The sequence below is a fragment of the Dipodascopsis tothii genome (genome assembly GCF_038497935.1).
Source record: "Dipodascopsis tothii strain CBS 759.85 unplaced genomic scaffold V1510scaffold_1, whole genome shotgun sequence".
NCBI classification, from domain to species: domain Eukaryota; kingdom Fungi; phylum Ascomycota; class Lipomycetes; order Lipomycetales; family Lipomycetaceae; genus Neoaidaea; species Neoaidaea tothii.
This window is the reverse complement of record NW_027117985.1, coordinates 68,924-82,890: the sequence shown is the minus strand read 5'-3', so window position 1 is coordinate 82,890 and position 13,967 is coordinate 68,924. Positions and strand designations below refer to the sequence as shown.

At 70.0% G+C, this 13,967-nt stretch overlaps 8 protein-coding genes across 8 annotated transcripts; 3 read left to right on the top strand and 5 right to left on the bottom strand.

Moving 5' to 3' along the window:
- Window positions 1-841: 841 nt before the first annotated feature.
- Window positions 842-1,843, bottom strand: V1510DRAFT_408841 (uncharacterized protein). Its single transcript, XM_066932480.1, has one exon. It carries the CDS (start codon window positions 1,552-1,554, stop codon window positions 916-918), a length of 639 nt encoding a protein of 212 aa, XP_066791653.1. The 5' UTR covers window positions 1,555-1,843; the 3' UTR covers window positions 842-915.
- A 559-nt stretch (window positions 1,844-2,402) lies between these two features.
- On the top strand, window positions 2,403-4,490 carry V1510DRAFT_408839 (uncharacterized protein). The gene has a single exon (XM_066932479.1). It carries the CDS (start codon window positions 2,761-2,763, stop codon window positions 4,345-4,347), a length of 1,587 nt encoding a protein of 528 aa, XP_066791652.1. The 5' UTR covers window positions 2,403-2,760; the 3' UTR covers window positions 4,348-4,490.
- Window positions 4,491-4,746: 256 nt separating this feature from the next.
- On the top strand, window positions 4,747-7,917 carry V1510DRAFT_408837 (MCM2/3/5 family-domain-containing protein). Its single transcript, XM_066932478.1, has 3 exons — window positions 4,747-4,981; window positions 5,012-5,090; window positions 5,124-7,917. Exons 1-3 carry the CDS (start codon window positions 4,828-4,830, stop codon window positions 7,606-7,608), a joined length of 2,718 nt encoding a protein of 905 aa, XP_066791651.1. The 5' UTR covers window positions 4,747-4,827; the 3' UTR covers window positions 7,609-7,917.
- On the bottom strand, window positions 7,909-9,183 carry V1510DRAFT_432593 (uncharacterized protein; the record flags this gene model as incomplete). Its single annotated transcript, XM_066935508.1, has 1 exon — window positions 7,909-9,183. A coding segment is annotated over one exon (1,275 nt), but the record flags the coding sequence as incomplete, so codon positions are not given.
- A 376-nt stretch (window positions 9,184-9,559) lies between these two features.
- Window positions 9,560-10,228, bottom strand: V1510DRAFT_432591 (uncharacterized protein; the record flags this gene model as incomplete). Its single annotated transcript, XM_066935507.1, has 1 exon — window positions 9,560-10,228. A coding segment is annotated over one exon (669 nt), but the record flags the coding sequence as incomplete, so codon positions are not given.
- A 145-nt stretch (window positions 10,229-10,373) lies between these two features.
- On the top strand, window positions 10,374-11,424 carry V1510DRAFT_408836 (uncharacterized protein). The gene has a single exon (XM_066932477.1). It carries the CDS (start codon window positions 10,435-10,437, stop codon window positions 11,374-11,376), a length of 942 nt encoding a protein of 313 aa, XP_066791648.1. The 5' UTR covers window positions 10,374-10,434; the 3' UTR covers window positions 11,377-11,424.
- On the bottom strand, window positions 11,401-12,497 carry V1510DRAFT_371401 (uncharacterized protein; the record flags this gene model as incomplete). The annotated part of the gene is made up of 2 exons (XM_066931478.1): window positions 11,827-12,497; window positions 11,401-11,703 (listed from the first exon to the last, which is right to left on the bottom strand). Coding segments are annotated over exons 1-2 (957 nt in total), but the record flags the coding sequence as incomplete, so codon positions are not given.
- Window positions 12,498-12,633: 136 nt separating this feature from the next.
- V1510DRAFT_387657 (WD40-repeat-containing domain protein) lies at window positions 12,634-13,831 on the bottom strand (the record flags this gene model as incomplete). The annotated part of the gene is made up of 1 exon (XM_066931706.1): window positions 12,634-13,831. One exon carries the CDS (start codon window positions 13,829-13,831, stop codon window positions 12,656-12,658), a length of 1,176 nt encoding a protein of 391 aa, XP_066791646.1. The 3' UTR covers window positions 12,634-12,655.
- Between the last annotated feature and the right edge of the window lie 136 nt (window positions 13,832-13,967).

The window sequence follows — 13,967 nt, the reverse complement described above, 5'->3', positions numbered from 1 at the left end:
CCCACCGCTTGTTTGTCCGCGCGTGCCTTATATATGCCGCCCCGCGCGCGCACACGTTGTTTTGGTAACGCCGGTCTGGTGGTTAGGTTCGAAATGCGCCAGGAGGCCGTGAACCCTGGACGTTAGAGCCAGGGCCGTCTGGCCGAGTTTCGTCTGCGTGCGCGCTTGGGCCGGTGCGGTTTCCGGAAAATCGCCGTGCACGCCCAAGTCTATTTCGATCTAAGCGAACGTTCGCCTGTTTCTGCAGGCACATCACCCCGATTCTACGGCCGCTACGCCGAGCGCCGTGCGCGCCCGACTATTTGCCCGGCCGTTTTGGGCATTGTAGAACCGACCGGTCGAGTCTATTTTTAAACTTGAGACACCGCCAGGTCCGAGCGCGTCCGCCGAGCCGAGCGGCGGCGGGCCGGGCCCGCTCGGCTCGGCGCCGCGGCTGCGGCGATTTAAAGCGCTGCGCGCTGCCCCTGGCTCCCAGCCGCGCTCAAACGCCGGCTGCACGATCCCGCTCCTAACTTGAAGGGGCTACCGCGTACTGCGGGTTAGGGCTCGTACCAATAAGCTTATTCCTAGGCACGGCAGGTGCGAAACCTATTTGAGCTAAGCGAGGTAGCTACAGAACAGCGCGCGACAGACGCACGCGGGCCGGCCGAGCCGACCGGCACGGACGGCCAGGGGTGGCCGCGCGGCCGGCAGCGGGAGGCGTAGCAGGGCGTAAATGGATAGACAAAAGATACATCAGGGGCGCGTAAGTATGTACGTCGTGGACGGGCGGGATAAGCATATTCCCAGTCAAAAATCAACCAAAACAGGGCGGGAGGGGCGGCGCGGGGCGGCGCGGGGCGGCGCGACGTGGGGCACGGGTATGGGTGGCGGGCGTGGGGTATTGGTCGGGCCGGGCCGGCCGGGCCGGCCGGCCTACGCCGGCGACTTCTTCTTGCGGTACTGGGCCGTCTTGGGAATGTACTTGTAGCCCTCAAACGCGTCCGAGTGCTTGGTCTTCTCGATCTTCTGCAGCACCGAGAAGCTGTTCTTGACGGACTCGTCCTCAGTGGCCCACAGGCCGGCGACCACGGCCGAGATGAACCGGTGGTTGACGGTCGTGTTCTGCTTGTTGAGCTCGGCCGCGCGCTTCTTGAACATCTTGCACATGTACGTGCGGTAGAGCACAAAGTTGTTGCACGGCCGCTTGGTGTGGCTCTCGCCGTACTTGCTCTTCTTGCCCTCGCGGTACGGGTCGATCGTCACCGAGAGCTTGTCGTTCTTGTTGTACTCCTCGACCAGGGCGTCGTAGACCTCCTGGTTGAACTGCCAGCTCAGCTTGCGGCCCTCCTCCTCGGCGGCCTTCATCTTCTCGAGGATGGTCAGCCGGGTGAAGTAGTACCGGTCGGGGTAGATCGTCTTGAGCTCGACAAAAAACGTGTCGGCCGAGACCGGCCGCCGGTTGAAGTACGGCTCTTCCGACGGCGACGTGCGCTGGCTGTCGGTACCGCGCTGGACCGGCGGCGACGGCGGCGGCGTCGGCAGGTAGCCGGCCATCATGTAGCTCGTGGACATGGTGTCGTGGTTCGGCGCGCTCTCGTTACGCGCGCAGATGTACCCGGGTCGTGTGCTCACGTCGCTCGGGCTTCGGTTCGTGAAATCCAAAAAAAAAAAATATACTCTGCTTCTATGGACGTTGCATGACAGCGGCAGACAAAGACCGGCGCGGGGACGTATATATAGCCGCGCCGAGGACGGCGGCCGGGTCGGTCGAGAATCCGACCGCGCGCGGGTGGAATCTGGCCGGCGGTGGGCGCGGGCCGGGCCGGCCGTTGGGCGCGGCCTGCTCGAGAACGCCTGCCGGAACGGCCCGCAGCGCGTTCGCGCGGCGTTCGACGCGCACGCACATCACGTGCGCGTGCGCGCCCGGGCCAGCGCTCCGCGCGGCGGGCGCAGCCGGGCCGGCCCGCGCCGCACCGCGTGCGGCTGACACCGCGCCACAGCCGCATCCCGCGCCGAAAACCTACTAGCCCCTCGGTAACAAGTCACAGCGGCCGCTAGCTCAGGGACCGCGCTCCTATTGTCGCCCTAGTCACAGCGCCCGCTACTCGCAATGTCTCAGGTCGACCGCTCGGGAACGGCGCCGCCGCCGGCCCCCCCGGCGTAGCGCCGGCCTCCGCGGGAACATGCAGGCACAAGCGCACAGCTTCCCAACACACGCGCGATCAGCGCCTGTCTAGCCGGAACCGTTGCCTTGGCTCCCTGTCGGCGAAGCTACCCCGACCGCGTACCCACCGGTACCCTCGGTACTCGCAAACGAGTACGCGCGCGCCCGTGCCGAGCTCTACGCCGGCCCGGTCGCGCCGGCCGCCTCCACTCGGGGATGCTCACGTGTTGCGCCTTCCCCTCAACCGACCGTACGCGCAGGGTTTCATTCGCCCTATCCCGGTCGCCAGAGTCACAGCGCATACCGCCAGCTACGTGTGGCTTATTGACAACCATTATCCGTGGCTGAAATTAACGTATTGCTCCAACATGCCACATCTGGTTAGTTGAACTACCGACCTTCGGACACTCGACTATCATGCGAACAAACAGGCCAGCAGGCTGCCGGCCACAACGGGTCGCGCAGCCCGGGGGGCGCCGGTACTTAACGTGCGCGATCCCCTGCGCGTGGCCAGAACACTCACCGGATGCTTGCGCGGGCTGCCCGACACACAGAATTGCTACGACTCTGCCGGCGCAGCCGTTGACGACCCTGCGCGAACGAGAGACCGATCGATGGAGACATCAGTCACGCGGTGCGAGACGCCCGACCGCCGGCCGGACGGCGTCGAGAAGCTTTTGGGCGCACTCGAGCGCCTGTGGCAGCCTCCGGCAGTCAGACGCGCCGACAGCCTCAAGAGCGTGTACGAGGACGCCGAACAGGGCGACGACAGCTGGCAGGAGACTGGCCGCGCGCAGACGCCGCCGCCGGGCGCGCCTGTCTTACCTGCGTTCTCGCCCATGAAGCCGTTGGGCCTGGAGATTGCCTTTTTGGGGCGCCCGCCGAGCGCCGACGGCGACGGCCCGGAGCAGTGGACGGACGCGCGCGCCGATCTGGGCCCAACAGACGCGGACACGCGGGTCCTGGACCTGCGCGCGGACACGGACCCGGTCGCGGACCTGGCGGACCCGATGGACTCGGCGGCGGACTCGGCCGTCGGCGCGAGGGCCGTCCCAGCCACGCCCCAGGGCAGCAGCTGCACCGCGGATGCCACCGTCACGGCGGCCGGCCTGTCCGCGGCCAGCACCGCGCGGACCCAGCGGCCGGGGCTCGTGTTCAGCCTGCACCCTGCCAAGCGGCTGCGGCGACCCGACCCGCTGGTCGCAACGAGCCTGGGACTCCTGTCTGGAGCGGCCGACCCGGCGTACGCAAGCGACCCCCGACCCGACCCGCCCCCTCGCACAGCCCCCGGACCCGACCCCCGATGGCGACCGCTGCCGGCGCTCCCCACCACACCGGAAAGCGCGCCAGCGCGTACGCCGCCGCCGATGGTGCGACTGCCGCCGCGGCCGCGCGCGCCGTCAGCATCCGCAGCAGGCCTGGCCCGACTGCGCGAGCGGCCGGTCAAGTCGGCGCGCCGGATCGAGCGCGAGTCCGAGGACTCGTACGCCCAGGTCTTGGGCGAGCTCGAGCTGATCGCGGCCGACGTGGTCGCCGCGCGCGTGCAGCGGGCCGTGCTCGCCGCGCAGCCCGCCGCCGACGATGACGACGAGCTTGACGTGGCCGAGTGCGACATCGACGCGATCGAGGACCTGATAAGCTCGCACCATGTGCTGCCGATCGGCCGGCTGCATGCAGCCGCGCAGCTAGCGCATGACCGCCCGCCGCGGACCGCGTGCATGCGGTCCAGCACGACCAGCACTGCCAGCTCGGACAGTACGAGTACGACGGCGGGCAGCCTGACGTCGTGGGAGTTCGGCCCCACCCTGACGTCAGTGACGCAGGTGTCGACACCAGACGAGATGCCGGGGCCGTATTTTGACAAGTCGCGCCCGCAGTCGGCTGAGACATTTGACCCGGTGACGGCCGCGCCCGCTGCGCTGGCGCCGGCACCGCCGCCAACGTCGCTGTCGGCGCCGTGCACGCCGTCCACGCCGAAGTTTGCGATGAAGGAGCTGCGCGCGGGCGCCAACGGGCCCGACTGGCCGGCCTACGTGGTCTCGCGGCTGGACGGCAAGGCTCTGGACCTGGACCCGCCCGGCCGCCGGGCGAGCGACACGACGACGCCGCTGGCGCCGACCCGCAGCATTTTGACCATCTACCGGCACGGGCACCGTGGCTCGCCGGAGCGCGGCTGGCGCCGGAGCTGGTTTTTCAAGTAGCCTCAACGAGGACACACTCTTTTGCATGCGCGACGCGCGTTTTGACGAGACGAGCCGCGGCCTGTGCGGCTCTGCTGGCAGTGCCGCCTGTTGCGGCAGACACTACACTCTTTGGATGGCGTTATGGACTTTGTGACCCGCGATGTGACCCGGCACTAGGTGCCGCGTAGACCGCTGTGGCTGGTGCCTGACGGCCCGCGACCGCACGACCCGCGGCAGAGCGGCCGGCGGCGGTCGCCTGCGACCCGCGACCCGTGACCCGCGACCCGCCGGCCCCCACGCGCGCCTGTGGCGTCGCCGCCCGACCCGCCAGCCGTGCGGCTGACGCCTGCGTGCACGCTGCTCGCGCCCCTTCCCTAATAGGCAATCCCATTAGCGACGCGACGCGACGCGCCGTGCGGCTCACCACCGCTAAATTCCACGCCAGTCGCCACGACGTTGTCCAACGACCGTCGCATCATCGCCAGTCCATCCCTCCGCATGTCGTCCCCGGGAGCCCCGTCCAGTCCCAGCGAGCAGGCGACGCCGCGCGCGAGCAACCGCAACGCGGCCGCCGCCGGCGGCTCGTCGCCGCTCTTCTTTCCGTCGACGAGCTCGCCTGCGCCGGCCACCCGCACACCACGTGGATTCTCAGGTACGTCGTCGCCAGCGCCCGCTGACGCAGATGCGTCGTCGCCGATGCAGTACTCGTCGTCGAGCACGCCCGCACACTACTCGTCGAACCGGACGCCGAGCTCGTCGCGGTAAGTGCCCCCCCCCGGCTGGGCTGACCGCAGACAACAGTACGAGACCCCGTCGAGCGCCCGGCGCATGTACCGGCGCGGCGACATCCACTCGACCGCGCCGGCTACGCCGCTGGCGTCGCGCCGCGCCCCGCCCAGCGACGCGGCCACGTTTTCGGCCGATCCGGCGTCCGAGTCGTCCAACCTGCGGTCCGGCGCGGAGCTCCATCCCGACGCCGCCGCCGACCAGCTGCTCTACCGAGTCGTGTGGGGCACCAACGTGTCCCTCGCCGACAGCGCGCAGGCCTTCCGCGGGTTCCTGCTCGGTTTCCGCCGCAAATACCGCATGGTGCTGGACGGCCAGCGGATTTCGTCCGGCGACGGCGAGGAACTCGTCTACCGCGACATGCTCCGCCAGATGATCTCGCTCGGCCTGACGAACCTCAACCTGGACGTGCAGAACCTGCGCGCGTACCCGCCGACCAAGTCGCTCTACTACGAGCTCGTGCGGTACCCACAGGAGCTGGTCCCGGTCATGGACCAGACCATCAGAGACTGCGTCGTCGATCTCCTCGTCGACCTCAACACGCCCGAAAACGAGATCGCCGAGCACGAGCGCCGGTCCTACAAGGTCCGCCCCTTCGGCCTGCACGAGAAGAAGGGCATGCGCGACCTCAACCCCGGCGATATCGACAAATTGGTCAGCGTCAAGGGCCTGGTCCTGCGCACAACGCCCATCATTCCCGACATGAAGGAGGCCTTTTTCCGCTGCTCGGTCTGCCAGCACGTCGTCTCGGTCGAGGTCGACCGCGGCAACGTCCAGGAGCCCACGCGGTGTCCGCGCGAGGTGTGCAAGTCGCTGCATTCGATGCAGCTTGTCCACAACCGGTGCCTGTTCGCCAACCGGCAGGTCATCAAGCTCCAGGAGACGCCGGACTCGGTGCCGGACGGCCAGACGCCGCACTCGGTCTCGCTGTGCGCGTACGACGAGCTCGTGGACGTGGCCAAGGCCGGCGACCGCATCGAGGTCACGGGCGTGTTCCGGTCGGTGCCTGTGCGGGTGAACCCGCGAATGCGGACGATCAAGAGTCTGTTCAAGACGTACGTGGACGTCGTGCACATCCAGAAAACAGACCGCAAGCGCATGGGCATCGACGTGTCGACGCTCGGCGTCGAGAACGAGTTTGCCGACAACGTGGCCGAGGACTCGGAGGAGATCCGCCGTCTGTCGGAGACCGACATCACGCGGATCCGCGAGCTGGCGGCCCGGCCGGACGTCTACGAGATCCTCGCGCGGTCGCTGGCGCCCAGCATCTACGAGATGGACGACACCAAGAAGGGCATTCTGCTGCAGCTCTTTGGCGGCACCAACAAGACGTTCGAGAAGTCTGGCTCGCCGCGGTACCGGGGCGACATCAACGTCCTTCTGTGCGGCGACCCGTCGACGTCCAAGTCGCAGCTGCTGCAGTACGTGCACAAGATCGCGCCGCGGGGCGTGTACACGTCCGGCAAGGGCTCGTCCGCGGTCGGCCTGACGGCGTACGTGACGCGAGACCCGGACACGAAGCAGCTGGTGCTCGAGTCGGGCGCGCTTGTGCTGTCGGACGGCGGCGTGTGCTGCATCGACGAGTTCGACAAGATGAACGACTCCACGCGGTCGGTGCTGCACGAAGTCATGGAGCAGCAGACGATCTCGATCGCCAAGGCGGGCATCATCACGACGCTGAACGCGCGCACGTCGATCCTGGCGTCGGCAAACCCGATCGGGTCCAAGTACGACCCGTCGCTGCCGGTGCCGCAGAACATCGACCTGCCGCCGACGCTGCTGTCGCGGTTCGACCTCGTGTACCTGATCCTGGACAAGATCGACGAGCAGACGGACCGGCGGCTGGCGCGGCACCTGGCGGGCATGTACCTCGAGGACGCGCCGGAGAACGCGGCGACGGCCGAGGTGCTGCCGATCGAGTTCCTGACGGCGTACATCTCGTACGCGAAACAGAACGTGCAGCCGGTGCTGACCGAGGAGGCGCACGAGCAGCTCGTCAAGTCGTACGTGGAGATGCGCAAGCTGGGCGAGGACGTGCGGGCGGCCGAGAAGCGGATCACGGCGACGACGCGTCAGCTGGAGAGCATGATCCGGCTGTCCGAGGCGCACGCCAAGATGCGCCTGTCGCCGGAGGTGACGGTGGTGGACGTGGACGAGGCCGTGCGGCTGATCCGGTCGGCGATCAAGGACTACGCGACGGACCCGCTGACGGGCCGGATCGACATGGACCTGATCCAGACGGGCACGTCGGCGGCTCAGCGGCGGCTGCGCGGCGACCTGAAGCGCGAGCTGCTGGCGGTCGTCGAGGAGATGACGGCGAGCGGCGCGCAGGCGCGGTACGCGGACATTGTCCGGCGGTTTGCCGAGCAGACGACGGACAAGGTCGAGCCGGCGGACGTGTCCGAGGCGCTGCGCGCGCTCGAGACGGAGGGGCTGGTGGCGCTGCTGGGCGAGGGCCCGCGGCGGACGGTGCGGCGGGTTGGACGGGTGTAGGGCGGCGGTGGACGCATGTAGCCGCCGGGCATATAGCCGCAGGAGCATGCAGCCGCCGAGCATGCAGCCGCCGAGCATACAGCCGCCGGTAACATACAGCCGCCGGTAACACATAGCCGCCGGTCACACATAGCCGCCGGTCACACCGGTCACAGCCGGCACCCCCGGTAACAGTCACCTCGACCACTTGCTACTTGCTACATGGACTGAGAAATAAAAGCGCACAGCGCGGGTGTTGGCAGCAATGTATTGATTGTAGATATCGATAGATGTCAAGAGATCGTGTATCAGTCGTCTAGGCTAGCACAGGAAGCTGTCAAAGTCGCAAAACGCGCTCGGCGGCTCAATGTCCCTCAGGGCGATCCCAATCGAGTCGACCGCCGGCTGCGTCAGCAGACTGTCTGCCGGCGTGAACGCGTCCAGCGCGTCCGGGAACAGCCCGCCGGGCGCCAGGAACGGCGACAGCCGGCCCGAGAAGTCGCCCAGCTGGTCGGTGATGCTCTCCGTGGTGACGACCGGCACCGGCGCGGCCGTGCGCTGGCGCTTCTGGGCCGGCGGCGGGGCCACGCTTGCGCGCTTGGCCGGGCGCGCACACGCCTGGTCCTTGGCGTAGCGCTCGAGCACGAGCTGGTAGAGGATGCCCTCGCGCTCGGAGTTCGGCCGCGACATGACAAAGTCGCGCGTGGCCTTGTTCTCGGGCTGCTGCAGCCACGCGATGATGCCGGCCTGGTAGTGGCCGAGCGCGGCCTGGGACGGCGCGGCACGCGGCTTGAGCGGCTCGGTGCCTGGAGACGTCGCGTTGGACGACGCGGCGGCCGTGTCGCGGCTCGAGTCGGTGTCGTCCGCGGTCGAGTCCGAGTGCGCGGCCTCGACGTCGCGCTTGTCGACGCGCTCGAGCTTGTGTAGCAGCACACGCTCGTTATTTTCCTGCTGCTGTGCGTGCGCGATCTTGGTCTCAAGGGCGGCGTGCTGTTCCTGCAGCTGCCGTAGCCGCTCGTTGTAGAGACTGTACTTCTTCTGGACGGCGTCGAGCTGGGTCTGGGCCTGGACCTGGGCCTGGACCTGCGCGCGGGCGTGCGCCTGCGCTTGCGCAAGCTTGGCCTTGACCTGTGCCTGGATCTGCGCCTGGATCTGCGCCGGCAGGGCTGGCTTGGGCTTGGCCGCCTCGGGCATGAACATGCTCTGGCCGAGGCTCGCCAGCACAGCCGGGTCCACCGGGGCCATGGTCGACTGGAAGGCCTGCATGGCGACGGGCGAGGCGCCGTAGGGGCTGGCCGGCATCCAGTTCTGGTCGACAAGGGCGAGGCCACTCGGCTTGGTGCCCGTCAGATCGGGACACGGCGTCATTGTGAACTGCGCGCCGGCCGGACCGGGCGATTGGATAGACGGCATTGTTGGTTGTGAGTGGTTCCGAAGACAATGCCAAGACCAGAGAAGGACGAGACAAACGGGACACGGAAAAACGAGAGAGACGAAAACGGCGGACTTGTGTGGCTTTATATGCCAGCGGCAGGCGAGAAGAACGAGCGCAACGGTGGGCCGAGGGCCGAGACAACGGCGAACAACGGCAGCGGCGGCGGCCGCGGGCGGCGGCCGCGGGCCGCCGAGGGCCGCCCACGGCGGCTGGCCGCGGCGGCGGACGATGCCGGCGGCACGGCTGCTGCAGGCGCGCGGTCCGTGCGGTGGTCTGTGCGTCGGTTCCGCGTCGCTGGGTCCTGCGGGTGGTCCCAGCGTCGCCGACCCCGGTTGCTGGGTCTGCTCCCCACAACAAAGACGCACGTGGCCCCCGCCAACCGCTCACGCGCCCACCCCGGCCCACTCCCGGCCGTCCGCCGCCTCCGCGTGGCCGCCCAGGCCGCCGCGCGGCGCGCACGCCCCTGTCCGCTCCCGCACGCCGCCGCACGCGCCACTTTCATGTGCCATCAGATGCTATTCTTATGTACATATGCTGCTAGGCCGCCATCTGGCGCGCCAGAATGTTGCCCAGGATTGCCTCGCGCTCCTTGTACGGCTTGGACGCAATCAGGTCCCGCGCCGCGCGGTTGTCGGGGTGCCGCAGCCACTGGATCAGCTGGTCCTGGTACGTCCGCACCAGCGCCGGGTTGCACGGCGCCAGCAGCCCGTCGCGCTGCACCGCCAGCCGGTCGCGCTCGCCCTCCAGCACGGCCAGCTCGTCGCGCAGCATCTGCTGCCGCTGGCGGATCTGCATCAGGTCCTGCGCGTACATCTTGCGCTGCGACTCGTAGAATTGCACGCGCTGCGTGTACTGCGCGATGGCCGCCGTCTGCGTCGCCGACTCGGCGGGCTTCGGCGGCGGTGACGGCGTGTGCACCGGCTGCTGCAGAAGCAGCTCCGGTGTGGCCGGGATCTCGGCCGGCAGCGGCGCGGCGAACGTGTCGGCGCCGAGACACTCCAGGGGGTTCGGCTCGGTCATGTTTGCTACGGGCCACAGGCGCATTGCGCAAGCTATATATCCGCCCGCCCTCGTTCTCTGCGCCTGTTCTCCGGCGGCATTGTTCGCGCACAAGCGTGCCACAAGCGAGACAAGCGGACAACGTGCGCCGCGTGCCGGGCCCGCGCCGGCCCTGCGCCGGTGCCGAACAACACGTGGGCACGTGACTGCCCGCACAAAGACCCGCCCCGCACCGCCGCACGCACCGCCGCCGCCACCCCGCACCGCCGCCTGCGCCCGCATGCACCGTGCCACGCCTGCGCCTCGCCTGCGCCTCTGCGCGCCTCTGCACTACTGCGTGCCGCATTCCACGTCGTGACCGCCATATGAGGTCACTCGGCCTTAAAAGCTGAGTCCGCGCCCAGGACACCGCAATGCGACCCACCAAGCGGTACACCTGGGCGCCCGGCCACGACCGGGACCTCGACAGCGACTCTGAGAGCGTGCGGTGGGCCAAGGCCGGCGTGATCCGCGGCCGCGGCTGCCACGAATGGGGAGACACGTCGCCGGCCGCCCTGTCTCGAACAGCGCTGAGACGGGCGTCGATCCAGCTGAGACACGCTGCCACCGTCCGGCTGGGCCGGCTGTTCGGGTCGCTGGGCGCTGGGAGCCGGCCGCCGGCCGGATCGCCGGCTGGATCGTCGATCGAGGCCGACCAGACGGCCTCGATGGGGCCAGTCACGCCGCGGTCGACTGAGGCCAGCCTCCGTTCGGCCGACACAGCGGCGTTGTCTGTGCAGAGCGCGCCGCCGCAGCGGCGACAGGACTCCGAGCTGGACCGCAGACTGGACGCGCACTTGAAGGGCCAGAACCCGTCGCCGATCCGGCGTCTGAGGCGGCTGCGACTCGATCTGGACGGCACAGACGTGCGCCGGTTCTCGTGCGAGCTGACGGCGGCGATCGAGGGCGTCGGCAGCACGCACGAGCCCGCGCATGAGCCGGTGGCCGAGCCGGCGGCCGAGATCGCCGCCGAAATCACCGCCGAGAGCCCTGTTCGGCCAGACAGGGTGGCCGCGCTCTCCCCCCAGCGGCGGCTCGACGCCGCCGCCGTCAGCAGCCGGCCCGGCTCGGCCGGCTCGGCCGTCTCGACCGACACAGCGTTCTCATTCATGTCGTCGGCCACGTCGGCGTCGTCCACGTCATCTCACGGGCCGTGTCTGGTCGACCTCGCCCGCGCAGCTGCGTCCACGCCGTCGCGGTCGGCCGTCGCGTACACGAAAACGCCGCGCGGGTGGATCGTCAAGGAGCAGCGGCGGCCGCGCACAGCCGCGGCCGCAGAAGTGAGCATCTGGGTGGTTGCGCGTGCGCAAGTGTAATATAAAGTACATGAATCATCCCCGGCGGCGCTTGTATTTGGCCGCACACTCCTCGCAGTACCACTGCCCCTTGGGCGGCGCCGACAGGCCGACGCAGGGCAGGTGGAACCACTCGCGCTTGCAGTCGGGGCCGTCGCAGGCCACCATTTCGCCGTATGAGACCTGCTGGCAGTAGCAGTACACGGGCTCGTTGTCGGTGTCGTCGCGCGGCGGCGACACGGCCGTGTTGCCGTCCGGCGGCGGGCGGCGAGACGAGCCGCGCGCGACAGCGGTGCGTCCGCCGCGGCGGGCGGCGGACGGCGTGACCGGCCGCGCCGGCGACGGGTACTCGTGCGGCGGGAGGTGCGGCGGCAGCGCGTGCACCTGCGGCGGCATGCCCGGCGGCGGCAGCGGCGGCGCGTGGCCGTAGACGTGCACGGGCGCGGGCGCGGCCGGCACGCCGACCGGCACGCCGTGCACCGGCGCCGGCGCCGGCGGCAGGTCCTTGGCGGTGGCCTTGCGGCGCTTGGCCACCGGCGGCTCAGTCTTAGGCTCGACACGGTCGCGACGCGCAGCCGCCGGCGGCGGCTTGCGCTTGCCGTCCTTGGTGGCAGCCTCCTCCTCGGCGGCGGCGGCGGCCTTCTTGGCCGCGGCCTCGCGGCGGCTCTCGGACCGGGTGCCCGTCTGCCGCTCGGCCGCGGCCGGCGCCGCCGCCTGGCCGTTGACGCCCAGGAACGCGGGGTGGGTGTCCGGACCGAAGATGACGGCGCGGGGAATCTCGGCGGCCACGATCCGGTCGAAGGCCTCGTCGAGCCGCTCGACGCACCGCTCGACGGCCTCGGCCGCCGTGCCCGCAACGTGGATCTTCTCCTCCCAGCACGGCAGCAGCTCGCTGATCATCTTGTTGACCTCCACCAGCGCATCCTGGCGCTTGGGGTCGCTGAGGGGGAGGGCGAGGAAGTCCCGGATCTGGCTGGTGAGTGTGAGCGACGTGAGCGTGGACTTTGCCTCCACCTCGCGCAGCAGCGTGAAGTGGCGGATCGTTTCCAGCGGCAGCGCAAACAGCGTGTCTGTCAGCGCATTGATGCCGGGGTACAGCTCGTCCGACTTGATGCGCTTCGACATGGCCGCTGTTGTGTTCCGTGGGGACAGAGTCGCGGTGCCGTGCGGTGACGGTAGCCGCGGCGTCACGTGCGCGGCACGTGACCGGTCGCGGCCCGGCGCCGGGTGACCCGCGCCGCACGCGGCGCGGCTCGCGCCGCGCGCCGTGCGGCTCGCCGTGCGATCGTTCTATTCAATGCTAGTACCGGCAGATGCCGTCCGGGCCGCCAAAGTAGACGGCCGAGCGGAGGACGGCGGCCGTGCAGCGCGGCAGGCCGGCTGCGTAAAAGTCCACGGCGCCGCCCGGCGCCGCCACGAACGCGCCGTCGGGGACGGCGACGGCCAGGCGGGCGCCGTCGGTCGCCAGATCGAGCACGTCGGCCGCGACGGCAAAGTCGGCGACGGCGCCGTCGGCCGAGTCCCAGACGGCGACGGCGCGGCCGCGGGCGACGGCAAGCCGGGTGCCGGCGGCGGCCAGACCGGTGGCCGGGGCGCCGGCGGCTGTGCACAGCCACGCGCGCGCGTGCAGATCGAGCACAGCCACAGTGCCGTCGTCGTAGGCCACGGCGGCCAGCTTGCCCTCGATCTCGAACTCGTTCTCGCGGTCGCACGGCACGGGCGGCTCGGTCGGCAGGGCGGCGCCGAAGGCGGCCAGGCCGGCCGGCAGACCGGCCGGCGCCGGATGGGCGGGCCCCGGGCGCTCGAGCACCGCCACGTGTGTGGCCGCTGCGTCCGTGGCGGTGCCCGGCGGCCGCGCCGCCGCAAACACCGTCTTGGCCGTCGAGCACTCCCACACGCGCACCGTGCCGTCCGCCGAGACCGAGACAAAGTTGCGGCCGCGGCCGACCATCGCGATGTCCGTGACCGCCCGGCGGTGGCCGCGGAAAGCGCGCGCGCAGTCGCCCGAGAGCGCGTCCCACAGCTTGATCTGCATATCGCCGCCTGCGGTGAGCACGACCTGGCCCGACGGAAAGAACCGGACGCGCGCGACGTAGATGGCGTGCGCCTCGGTGCGCACGCGCTCGCGTCCCGCGCGGTCGACGATCGCCAGCACGCCGTCGGCGCCGCCGGCCGCGACGAGCTCGCCGCCCGGCGACACGTCAAACACGGCCGCCGGCGGCCCCGCCGGCGCGCCGGCGCGCACGTCGGCCGCCACGCCGTCTGCCGACACGCGCAGGCCGCGCGCAGCCACCGCCACCGCGATGGCCGAGTCCGGCGGCGCGTGCACCAGCGGCCCGTCGGCGCGCGGAAACACGTCGAGCGTGGCGTGCACGGTGCGGTCGGCCGTGGCGACGCTCACCCAGAGCGCCTGCTTGTCGGGCGCCCGCAGGATTTCCGGGAACGCGGGATCGACGCGAACGATGGGCACGGTCATGGTTGGGGAGGTCGGTCGGCGGGCGGGCGCCTAGTGGGCGCGCGCCGCACGGCGTGCGGCGCAGCGCACGTGAGCCGCACGCCGCGCGGCGCGGGCCGCTTGACAACGCCGCACGGCGTGCGGCGGAGGCCCGAGC

Excerpts from the sequence above, each read along its gene's own strand:
- V1510DRAFT_408841 (XM_066932480.1), bottom strand. The coding sequence starts at position 1,554 with ATGTCCACGAGCTACATGATGGCCGGCTACCTGCCGACGCCGCCGCCG.
- V1510DRAFT_408839 (XM_066932479.1), top strand. The coding sequence starts at position 2,761 with ATGGAGACATCAGTCACGCGGTGCGAGACGCCCGACCGCCGGCCGGAC.
- V1510DRAFT_408837 (XM_066932478.1), top strand. The coding sequence starts at position 4,828 with ATGTCGTCCCCGGGAGCCCCGTCCAGTCCCAGCGAGCAGGCGACGCCG. Across the intron at positions 4,982-5,011 it reads CACACCACGTGGATTCTCAG|ATGCGTCGTCGCCGATGCAG; the intron begins GTACGTCGTCGC and ends CCGCTGACGCAG. Across the intron at positions 5,091-5,123 it reads CGGACGCCGAGCTCGTCGCG|ACAACAGTACGAGACCCCGT; the intron begins GTAAGTGCCCCC and ends GGCTGACCGCAG.
- V1510DRAFT_408836 (XM_066932477.1), top strand. The coding sequence starts at position 10,435 with ATGCGACCCACCAAGCGGTACACCTGGGCGCCCGGCCACGACCGGGAC.